This window comes from Dipodomys ordii, unplaced genomic scaffold (genome assembly GCF_000151885.1).
Source record: "Dipodomys ordii isolate 6190 unplaced genomic scaffold, Dord_2.0 Scaffold148, whole genome shotgun sequence".
Taxonomy (NCBI): Eukaryota; Metazoa; Chordata; class Mammalia; order Rodentia; family Heteromyidae; genus Dipodomys; species Dipodomys ordii.
Window position 1 is genome coordinate 1,196,124 of NW_012267364.1, and position 12,512 is coordinate 1,208,635.

Here is a 12,512-nt window from a genome sequence, read left to right on the forward strand (position 1 = left end):
TCACCACTCCCAACCCACCCCTTTAAATAACCATGAATGTCTTAAACCCACTTTGTCCTATTCATTCCTTATTTATTTTCCTATTTTGCTACTGGACTTGGTCTATAGACAACAGAGGAGAGAAGATTGGTTGCTGAGAAGAGATAAAACCTGATGAGTGTTTTGGGAAGATCACTGTGTCTGCAGTGTGGAGAATGGATTGTAGGGGGAATTGAGGCAGAGAATTGCTATGATGGTTCAAGGCTGGTAATAGTGGTACGATCATGGCTGCAGAGCCAGAATAGAGTTGTCAAGATCTGTGCCTGTGGCTCACCTGAGTTGTGTCTTGCAGGATCCTGGAGCTGCAGGACACAGGGGACCTAGATGTACTCAAGCAGAAGTGGTGGCCGCACACGGGCCGCTGCGACCTCACCAGCCATGCCAGTGCCCAGGCAGATGGCAAATCCCTGAAGCTGCACAGCTTTGCTGGTGTCTTCTGCATCTTGGCAATTGGTCTTCTCCTTGCCTGCCTGGTGGCTGCCTTGGAGTTGTGGTGGAACAGCAACCGGTGCCACCAGGAGACCCCCAAAGAGGTTGGTACCTGGGGTCCTGCCCCCGTCTGCCACAACCGAGGAGGGAGGGATCCCACTGGGTTGTTTGGTGGGTTGTTTTCTTCCTGTTAGTGTTTCCCTGCACCATCTTGTTGGGAGACAGCAGTAATTTATATTGGGAGGGATTCTGGCTTTATTTTTTTTACTTTAATATTTTTATTGCTATTACCAAGGTGATGTACAGAGGGGTTAGAGGTTCAAAAGTCAGGTGAAGAGTACATTTCTTTTTGGACAATGTTTTTCCTGCCTTCACCCTGTTTTGTTTTGTTTGTGTTTTTTAAAAACAAGAGAGGAAAATGTAGGGGATAGTTTCATATTTTGAAAAAAAAAAAAAAGCACCAAGTGCCAATCGTGGCCACTAAAGTCCTGTATTTATCTATAGAGCAAGTACAGCGTGGGCAGCGCCAGAGAGCCCTTTCCCACCCTGCCCTGCTCTTGTGCCTCCACCCTGACCTGGAGAGATCACCTGTAGGGTAAGAGAGGAGCCCATGTTCCTTCCTGGTTCTCTTTGACTTCTTACCATGGGCCTGGGGGCCCTGCTTATCCAACCACAGAGGGAGACCCCTCTCTCCTGTTACCCCTCCTCCCCCTCTCCCACCTTCTTGTAGGGTCCAGCCTTGCCCACATTCCTCTTGGGACACCCACCACAGGGTATTACTGTAGGTCTCTTCCTCAGGCTTCCCTCCATGTGGGTGCTGACCACAATTAACTCATTTGAGTGCTTCCTATAGTGGGGGGGGGGGTGGTTCTTCTCTAAGCTCGTCTTGGGAATTGTTTGAAATGAAGCCTTCACTAGGGCCCCTAGGAGACAATTCTTCTAAAAGAGGACAGCAAGGAGTGCCATTTGATGACAGTGTTCTTAGCACAAGCCCCATCACTACATTCATTGGCTGTCACTTCCCAGCATAGACACCTCAGCAATCCCTGGAATCACAGCCCTGCTTACAGATTCTGTTGGGGTGAGGATGGAAATCCCAAACAGGGAGCTAGAAGGCATCTGGCTCTCTTGATGTGTTCATTTTTTTTGTTTTCCCTGGCAACTCAAGTGGCACAGGATAAGTTCATAAAAATGGTTTTAGAGGAAGAGGTCCATGGGAAAGACAAAATCAACTAGGGTAGGGGGAAAAAATAAAAACCATCCAGGAGGAGTGTAAATGCTGACTGGAATCTTCTCAGCCTAGTTTAGGCCTGGGGATTGGTGCCCTTGGACAGTAAATTCCAACATCTTAGCCACCATTGCTGTTGTCTACAGTGATTGGCTTGCCATGCTGTCACTCACCAGTCTGTAAGGAAGTCCCTGCTGAGAACCATGGTGGCTGCTCCCTTCCATCTTCCTTGACTGACTGTTCATCCCAATTAGCTCTGTTATCTGATTTTCCTTTCCTTGGAAGGAGAGCACTGCTGAACCAATGCTGAAACATTCTGAGGGCATCAGTCTTCCCTTCCTTACTCTGTATATCTCCATGTCAGAAATACAAGTTGTGGCTCCAATACCACCTCCATAGCTCCTCTGTCCCTCCTGGACCACAGGAAGGCAGGAAGGAAGAAGTCCGAGGAGAATTAACTGAGTGGAACAGTTCATGGTTCTCCCCATAATTTGGTGATTAATTGAAGATAAGAGTCTCATGATCTTTCTATCCAGACTGGCTTTGAACTCAATCCTCAGATCTCAGCCATCTGAGTAGCTAGAATTGCATGCATGAGCCACCAGAATGCAGCTACAACTGGAAACTTTTGTACTAAGTCACTGGGAGGGACTGGGAATTATTTTTAGCAGTGGTTTCATGAAGAACCCCACATACCTCTGCAGCAGGTGCCTCATTTCTGACCCCTCCACGTCGCGTGGCCTCTCACCACTGAAAATAGATAATGCTTTCCAATTCAGGAGCTCCTAGGGGATCTATTAAGAGTTTGAACTTGAGCTTATGTCTTGGAGTCCACCCTGCCCACACCAGCCACGCCAGCAACACTGTAATACCGACACCAATCAAGGTCTATGCTCACAGAAGCAGCCAGGCAGAGTGGGCTGGGCCCAGAGCTACCCATAGTAGGAACAGGGAAGGGAGAGTGGATGAAAGAGTCACTGGCTGGCTCATATCCAACCCCTCTTGGACAGTTTGTACTGTCTTCCACCTGATAGGCTTTGAAAATGCCTCATGGGCTGGGTGCTGGTGGCTCATATCTGTAATCCTAGCTACTCAGGAGGCTGAGATCTGAGGACTGTGATTCAAAACCAGCTGGGGCAGGAAAGATGGTGAGAAGGCTATTTCCAATAAACACACACACACACACACACACGTATGTGTATATATATATATATACATATATACATACGTGTGTGTGTGTGTGTGTGTGTGTGACACTGTGGCTTAAGTAGTAGTGTTAGCCTTGAGCAAAAGAAGCTCAGAAAGAGCACCAAGGCCCTGTGTTCAAACCCAGGACTGGCACAAAAAAGAAAGAAAGGAAAGAAAAAGGGAAAAGGAAATGCCCTGTAAATCAGGGGAGCAGAGGTGTCGGTATTGCATTGTTGCTGGCGTGGCAGGTGTGGGCAGGGTGGGCTCCAAGACATAACTCAAGTTCAAACTCTTAATAGATCCCCTAGGAGCTCCTGAATTGGAAGGCATTATCTATTTTCAGTCTTGTCCCTTTACAACTATTTTCAGTTTTATCTCTTTACAACCTCCATTGTCATGACAGCTTCAGCCTGTCATAGTTTGTATGTATACAGGTGCACATGTGGTGGGGGGTGTTGGGGGGTGAGAGAGAGAAAGAAAGAGAGGGGGTAGGGGAAAGACAGAATTTTATTTTCTGGGAGACATAGCTAGGAATGTGGGGAAATAGAAGTAAAAAGAAGAGTCAAGGCTGTCACCTATAGCTGTTCCCTTCTTGCTTAACTCCTGGTGTCTAAGTCCAACATTTCGAATATGAGAGGATGAGTGTTCATATCCTGCTTCCAAAATGTGGGTCTCCCTGCCCCGGCTGCTTCTAGATATGAAGGAGGGTCCATGGAGAAGCAGGCAGAGAAGCAGGGCAGCTGCAGTTAATCCTGCCATTATGATGTTTCACGGAAACACATACTATCATTTTTTCCTACCTTTAGTGTATGTGTGTGTGTGTGTGTGTGCACGCATGTACATGTGCATGTGCATGTGCGTGTGTACACATGTGCCAGTCCTAGGGCTTGAACTCAGGGCCTGGATGCTGTCCCTGAACTCTCTTGCGCAAGGATAGCGCTCTACCACTTGTGCCACAGCTCTACCTCCAGCTTTTTGGTGGTTAATTGGAGATAAGAGTCTCATGGACTTTACTGCCCAGGCTTGGTTTGAACCATGAAACTCAGATCTCAGCCTCCTGAGTAGCTAGGGTTATAGATGTGAGCCACCAGCTTTTTTGTTCCAATTTAAAAGGAAGTTTCTTCCACCTCCCTCCCTTCTTCCTTTAGTAAGTTTGCTGATCAGGGTCCAGCCCCTCCTCTCAGATGATTTACCACCTCACTGGCAGGAACAGCACAGACCTCACCCGGCAGACCTCTATTCTCTTGATCTCAGCTGTTCTGAAGGGAGCAGAAAATACCACCACAATGCACAGGGGTCCCCAGCCCAGCTGACTCATCATGGGGCCACAGTGGGTAGGAGCACGTAGCCAAGATTTGAGGGGGCTTGAGTTGTTCTGATAAGAATGATGAAAATTAGAAGGAACCCTAGACCTGAAGATGAGATGAGGTAGTGAATGGTAAGTGAAGGGTTAACAGGGCATGAAGGTAGGAAGAAGAGGCTGGAGAGGAAGGCTGGATCTGCTCCCCAGGACTTTTATGCCTGGCTGAGGGGTTTAGATTCCTCATCCAAATAGGGAGTGGGTAACAGGGAAAGGGCTAAAATGACCATATTTTAGAAGCATATCTTTCAAAGCATGGAGGAAATAATGATGGTGTTTAATTTAGATCTACTGTGGCTTGTGTTTTATGGAGCAACATTTGCAATTAGGTGAGAGTGTCTAGTTACTCTTAAAGCATTTCATTTGGGGCCACCAGCCATATTTCTTAAGAGCTGGGAACCTGTCTTTGGGTGGAGCCCAAGCTATGTTTAATGGCTTGTTCTGAGATTGTCTTCAAAGTTTAGACACCTATTTGGGCAAGAGTAGTAATGTGCGTTCAAGCCCTTAATATTCATGTGCATTTGAGCTCATATATTTTTTTCCTGAGGAATCAGACAATTATGTAGTTACCCAATGCAGGTGAGTGCATCAAGCTCAGAGGATGCAGTAAAGAGCCACCCGCTAGATTTATGGGGGATGTAGAGTCATTGCTCTGAGAATAAAATATTCATGAAATAAAGATGAGAACTGCACAAATGGGAGCTGACATGAGGATTGAGAGATGAATCATCCATCACGAGGCTGGAAGCTTGGAATTCTTGCTGCTTCCTGCCTATGCCCGCCCTCCCTAGCACCAGGCTTCTATGGCAGGCAAGAGGTGGCTGGTGAGGATGGCTGAATGGCAGGAAGCTGAGAGATGGCTGGCCTCTTTGTCTGCCCAGAATCTGTGTAGACCCTTCTTGGAAGGTCAAATCTTCAGCTCCATGCTATTCTTTGCCTCTCTTCCTTTGATAACTGTGATAACTGTTTAGTCTGTGTGGAGATTTTTCTCTCTGCTGCACAAATTCCCTTTTATTTATTAAAACTTTTTCAATCAAGAAAGGTGTGCAAAGTACCTTAAGGTTACTCCCATCCTAAAGACATGCCTGATTCATGGTGACCAAGGGGCTGTTACTTCTTATGGATGGAGAAATGGATGGTGAGGAGTGTGGAGGCAAATCACACCCTAGGTTACCTGGCCTGTGCTGGACAAATTACAGTTATCTATTTCACAACATTTGAGAGAGGCATCCTTACCCTTGGAGGGAGACAGGGAAGTGACTTAGAATGGGCAATCCTCAGATTTCAGCCTCCTAAGTAGCTGGGATTACAGGTGTGTGCCCCCAGCACTGAGCAGCACTGAGCACTTTATTATATATCACTGCAAATCTCCAAACCAGCCTACTGGCAAGCTTCCTCTGAATGTGGCCATTGGGTATTTCCTTTGTTAGATGCAATTCCATACTGCCAGTAATTATTTATCTGCCTGTCTCTGCTGCAAATCTGCCAGCAACTCCTCACCTCTGAATTCTCATCATTTTGCCTTCTTTCTGAAACATGGAGGCCCTCATTAAGACATGATGAATATAACTGATGTTTTGAGCACCTTCTGTGTGCCAAGAACTCAAGAAGAATGCTTTCCTAAGAGCATGAGTTCATCTGGTAGTAGGAGCTCAAAAGTTTCATTCAAATGAACTTGCTTGGACTCCTTATAAAGCAATTCTTATTCACGTTAAATTGTTGGGTAATCACTGCAGTGAGATCAATGGCATTCAATTATGGCTGTGCATGCAAGGTGATTAATTCTGGAGCTGTTTGAAATACAGATGCCTGGGCTTTATTTCCCAAAGGGTCATTGTAAGGAGATAGGGACAACTGTAATTGATAAACTCTACATTTGCTTCTGTTACTCTGCTAAGGATTAAAAATCTCCCATCAACCTTCTGCTAAAGTGTTGACACATCGTCATGGTGAGACTAGGTAAATATTGAACCTGGTATGGTAGGTGAGCAGGATGGGAAATCCAGGTTTTGGAGCCAGGTGGATGTGAATGCTAATCCTGATGCTTCACTCACCGTAGACCTGTGTAACCTTGAGCAAATCACTTTGCTCCTAGCCTCAGTTTTTTTCTCTTGTTTCCTGTTGCTCATGGGATCACTCTCAGTTCTGTGATTAAACTACTCAAAACTTTGCCACGATGCTTTGAAAAATCTGTCTGTGAGATCTCTCTCAAGATTGCTTCCTTGAGGTGAGGGTCGGCCACTGATTTTATCCAACCATGACTCTGACTCCCCTAGCTCAGGGTAGGCCTTTGGCATCATACTTTAAGAGGATCACCTCGGTGGTGTTTCTCCCAGCCATTAAGTCTCATTTACCACCTGGCTCCATTCAGAGGTTAGCGCGAGAGAGCTGGCAACCATCATTCTAGTCAGGTGGGAGGTCCCTCATTCCTAGTTCTGGTCTTGCCTGACTTAAAGTGGGAGCTGTTGGATTCCAAACAAAGTCAGTTCTAACGAGTCCCACGTGTAACAAACTGTTACATAGATGATAGTTTAGTTAATTACCGTTTTCCAATACACTGTATTATTTCCACATTGGTGAACAGCGGCTTAATTACAGAACTTTATCTCTCTGCAAGACAATGCCTCAGAGAGGTTCCCTAGTCACCTCTGTTGGTGCATCTGTTCGTCATGTTTAATTCGGAACGAGAAATGCAGAGCTGGAATCCAGCCGAATTGTGGGTAAATGCAGCCAGTGGATTTTTATGTCATGTTCTGGGGTGTTTGACTAGGTCAGTTACCTACACTAGATTAATGAAGGCCATAGGAAGTTCCCAGGTCTCTTTCCACAGCTGTCATTACCTGGCTGAACGCGGAAACCTTGGGATAACGAGGATGTAAACTGATGTAGTTCACATAAAAAAAGCCTATTATTTGAATTTGCATAACATTATAGAATACACCATTTTGTCTTAAAGATGAATAATTATTCAAATTACCCTTGCCTCTTTCCTTGAGTAAGCTGATTACTCCTGCTGCCTCTTTCCTTGGCTTGAGATGCAAGAAGGTACAACTAGACATGACCTTGTGTGTGCTAATTCTGTGACCCCCCCAGGTGATCTAAGAAGATGAGATAATCCCGTTCTTTGTTGTTCAATTCTGGGTCCATATAGAACAGCTGGAAGAGGCAGCATGAAGAAAACATTGTGAGAAGACCCTCAGACAGGCTGCATTTTTGTTCTTCAGAGGGGTCATGAAGCGTTTGCTTTCTTGCTCTATGCATTTTCTTATCCAGTTAAAAAAAAAAAACGGCATTGAGGCTCCTAATGGTAACCTCCTCTCCCAAAGTCTGTCTTAGCATTGGCTCTACTGGGATAATGGAATTTGAATAGAAAGAGGTCCCTGTGGTGCTAGAAGGTTGGATTTTTTTGACAGCCATTTGGCATGGGACGCTCTCGCTAGAAAATTTCTGCAATTGGTGTGGACATTTTCTGTGTGTCCTGATGTGCAGAGGCTAAAGGCTAATTAATAGCCACAATTGGGAGTTGATTCACACTGCACGCCCTTGCAGCCTTGGGAACAGATTCATCCATCCTTCATTTGAAGCAAGAAGAAAATAAATGGGCTTAAGAAAGTATTTATTCAGAAGTGGAGGTATGGCTCAAGTCACAGAGTGACAGCCTTGAACAAATAAGCTAAGGAAGAATGTGAGGCCCTGAGTTTGAGCCCCAGGATTGGTAAATACACAAAGACACACAGACATGCAGATACACACACACATTCATGCACACACATGTGCATACACACACAAGAAATATTTATTCAAGTCTTTTTATTCAGAAACACTATCTTTTTCTTTCTTTTTTAAAATTGATAGTACTGGGGATTGAACTCAGGACCTAATGTTTGATAAGCAGGTGTTCTATCACTTAAACAATACCTTCAGTGCCTTTTTTCCTGTCGGTTATTATTGAGATAGGATCTCACTGTGTTCTCTGTGTGTCCTGGTCTATGATTCACCTCTTTGTGCTTCCCCGTGTTTCTGGGTATGACCAATACGAGCCACAGTGCCCAGCCATTGTGCTTCCCTAGAAGTTGGAACAATAGGCTCAGACCACAGCACCTATCCTTGGTTAAGATGGAGTCTCTTGAACTCTCAACTGTCCCCTTATTTTTTTATCTCAAGTAACTATTATTTATTATGGGTTTGAACCACAGTCCCCAGCTACTAACACTGTCTTGAAGTGAAATGGCCAGGTCTATATTGACTTCCTGGATTTGGTTGTTTTCTAAGTGCTGTAATAGGACCTGATCATCTCCCCACAAGCTGTATTTAACACGTCAGGCTGGACTCTGTGCCCTATTACTTTCAAAATGCACCAGACCTTCTGCATTCTCTCCTTGGTATTTCAGTGGTAAAAGCATCTATTTCAGAGAGCTAAGGGGGAAGAGAGGAAGAGAATCTTTCTTAGGTTTTTCTTCAGAGGATCTTGATTGGTCTGTCTTTTCCCCAGAGTTCACTGTATTTGATAAGGCACCACTTTCCTTGACCAAATACCAACCATCTTCTGATTCTTTGTCACTTCAATTAAATTTCAGACTCAGTCCTCTTGTTCTTATTCAGGTTCTGGTTCTATCTCTTGTCTAGTTGAACAGGTCACTTGATAAGCTATTATCCAGGGTAGATAAGCTTATTTCCTCAAAGTAAATAAATAAATCAAAATCATTGCTTTTAAGTGATTGGAACACACTAATGCTTCCAAGTAACAGGCATAAAATACTACTTCAAAAATTTTTATATGCAAAAATTAAAATGAATATATAGAAAGGCAGGAAGTTGCTCACAACTGCCTCCATCATGTGTTAATTAAACAATGAACTTGAATTTGAACTTAATATAATAAGCAATGAACTTGAATTTGTTATGTGATTTTTGGGTTGTCCCTGATTGCGTGTGGTTCAACCTATAAACTTTTTTCATGTTGACTATGCTAGACAAGCAATGTGCAAGCTGAGCACCTGTAATCTTAGCTACTCAAGAAGCTGAGAATCTGATGATTGTGGTCATAGCCGGCCTGGTCAGGGAAGTCCATGGGACTCTTACTTCCAGTTTACCACCAAAAAGGTAGAAGTAGGACACCAACCAGATCCTGAGTGCAAGGTCCAGAAAGGAAGTAATATGTCATGTTTTGAATGTTCATAGTCCTGGACCACTGTGTCACAGTGCTGGTGGGGCATCAAGCTGTAGCTCCCAGTCATCCACAGAATCACAAGTGAAAACAAGCTCTACTTGTGTTGTTAAGCTGGGATGTTTGGTAGGTGAGGTCTATTAAATACATTTTTTATGGAATTATTTTTTTATTTTTGTTGTAGTAAGGGATATTTTATTTTAGTCTAAAAGCCAGAAACATCATCCTGGAGTTTCACAGAGTAGCATACCATAATCAAATTTGCATTTTAGAAAGATGATGTTGAAAAGGAGCTAGTGTAGGGCTTGGGGTGTGGCTTAGTGTAGAGTGCTTACCTAGCATGAAGGAAACCCTAGGTTTGATTCCTTAGTATCACGAAAACAAAAAATGCTGGAAGTGGCATTGTGGCACAAGTGGTAGAGTACTAGCCTTGAGCAAAAGAAGCTCAAGGACAGTACCCAGGCCCTGAATTCAAGCCCCAGGACTGGCAACAAAAAAAAGGAGCTAATGTGGATATTCAAAGGAAGGTAATTTGAAATCATATTCTGGCCAGTATTAATCACATTAAAATACAATATTTTTTCCTTTGCTTTCCCCTACAAGCTTAAAGAAATCAATAGTAGTGCTGAGTGATATTTTTGACTTGTGCTGAGCTCCCTGGGATTATTCTCATCAATTGAGACTGTAGTTTTTAAACATCTGAAGGAGTTAATGAAACTATTTTATGAATGGTGTTCCCTCTGCTCAAGTAGAATCCTGGTGTCCTTGAGACATTTCTCTCCATGTCACTCATGACCTTTGCCATTCAGACATGGCCTCAGCTCAGAACTGGTCACCTAGCGCCAGTGCTGAGCTGCATTTCTTCAGGTTCTCCTTAAGGAGTTTGTCAATTATGTCCAACTGCCATCTGACACTGAACTGAGTTCACTTTCAAACCAGTGCGCTCTCTGATCTTTGTGTCTCTCGGACTGAAACAATTTCTTCATTGTCATATGAAATTGTCAGTTTTCTTGCTCCAGGAGAGTTTCTGAGAATGGCAGCAGTTTCCCCACCAGAAGTCAGGCACTATATGTCAATTATGAACTCATGGGGGTGTAGAGAATTGTGGGTACCTTTCTCCGTGGCAGGGAATATTAGGGCAGGGAGTGACTTTCAGGGCACTTCTACTCCTTGCCTACCTAGTAAATGTGAATTTGAGTTTTCCTGGGGTTTGCCCTCTGGTTGGTGCACCTGGATACAGTGGAGACTCAGGCCAGACATTCTTGGTGGCCTCCTCCTAGAGGAAACTCCTATGTACCCAAACCTGTAGAGGTTCAGTCATTATTTATTTTGCATCATTTCTTCTTTTTCTTTCTGAAAGCATATCAAGACTTAAATTTCTCAGATTTTCTACCATCCCTACAAAATGGAAAAGGGTTGAGTTCCTTTGTCCAATATGGTGTCAACACTGAACCACCCACAAGATTTGTCTTGGATATGATCTTGGACCCAGTGTTTTTCTTGGAGTGTGGCATCAGGTAGGGGTGGCAGAGTGTGGTACACCTGATCTGCCTTCATTGGCACCTGTACAGGCCACAAGTAGGGCTGAAGCTTCTAATCCCATCTGGGAAGCTGCTCCCTAGGAGAAGAGGCTGACCACAGCATGCTGGCTTCACAAGGGAACCAAGCAACTGAAGAAGCAGATGGCATCTTCCTTCAACTTACAAGATATGCAACCACTTAGATTGTGATCCATTCTGACAGGCAAAATATCAACTCACTTAAAAAGAGTGATTTGGGTCTTTTTAAAAATTTCTTTTTTGAGCAGAGAAACAAACCAAACAATCTCCTGGAGAGAGAGAGAACTTTCCAGGCAATCTCAAGGCTTTGTGACACCAGGAGAGTCTGCTACCCCATGAGAAGTGTCTTTCCTTACGACCCCAACAATGCATCCCTACCAAAAACCTCGTTAGCCCTCTAGCTAGAGACTTGCACCACTCTTGGCATCCCTGAATGTACAGATTCCTGGGTGAGAGAAGTCCCCTCCTTCTCCACACTTCCCAGCTGCCTCAACCACTCACAGAACTCGGGTCTCTGATGAAGTCATAGAGCCTTTCTGAGCCCGAGCCTCCTTTTGTGCAAGGTGGGGGTGATCATACCAAGTCTTTGTGAACTCAGATGGTTAAGGCATGGGGCATACCAGAGGAGGAAGGACCATTCCTCTATTCCTATGGGGCATTACTTAGTCTCCTCCTGTCTCTGCCAGTACTTTGAAGTGCTTTGTCACAAGAGTTGCTTCTGGGCATGGCAATGATTCTGAGATGAGTACAGCAGATTTGCTGGCAGGGTTGTGGGGACAGAAGCACAAGTGGCCTGGCCTATGGGTTCCCCCAGATAACAGAGGGTTGACCACCCACTTGAGGGGAGGTGGAAATAGGAAAGATACTCTTTCTAGCACACTAAACAGGCCAGTGCTTCGAGGTATGCAGATGCTGCAGTAAAGCCAGCCCTGGTGGACTGCTAAGGCTTCCCCTGATCTTCCTGTGCTTTCTCCCCAGGACAAAGAGGTGAACCTGGAGCAGGTGCATAGACGCATAAACAGCCTCATGGATGAAGACATTGCTCACAAGCAGATTTCCCCTGCATCGATTGAGCTCTCAGCCCTGGAGATGGGAGGCTTGGCTCCCAGCCAAGCCTTGGAGCCTACAAGGGAATACCAGAACACCCAGCTCTCAGTCAGCACCTTTCTGCCCGAGCAAAGCAGCCATGGCACCAGCCGGACACTGTCATCAGGGCCCAGCAGCAACCTGCCACTGCCCCTGAGCAGCTCGGCCACCATGCCCTCCATTCAGTGCAAACACAGGTCACCCAATGGGGGGCTGTTTCGACAGAGTCCAGTGAAGACCCCTATCCCCATGTCCTTTCAACCCGTGCCTGGAGGCGTCCTTCCAGAGGCTCTGGACACGTCCCACGGCACCTCCATCTGACCACGCCGCCTGCCCTCCCACCTGCCCGCCCACCCACCCGACCAGCAGAGCTTTTTAATACGAGAAAATGACCACACATACCACACACACACACACACACACACACACACACACACACACACACACACACACACA

The 12,512-nt window shown here is 45.2% G+C and overlaps 1 protein-coding gene across 1 annotated transcript in view; it reads left to right on the forward strand.

Moving 5' to 3' along the window:
• Grid1 (glutamate receptor, ionotropic, delta 1) overlaps nucleotides 1-12,463 on the forward strand; it is a 748,070-nt gene extending 735,607 nt beyond the window's left edge. Inside the window, exons 15-16 of the mRNA XM_013032063.1 lie at nucleotides 332-572; nucleotides 11,949-12,463. Of these exons, the coding sequence (XP_012887517.1) occupies nucleotides 332-572; nucleotides 11,949-12,377 (670 nt within the window). The 3' untranslated portion in view covers nucleotides 12,378-12,463. The remainder of the gene's footprint in view (nucleotides 1-331; nucleotides 573-11,948) is intronic.
• The last annotated feature ends 49 nt before the right edge of the window (nucleotides 12,464-12,512 follow it).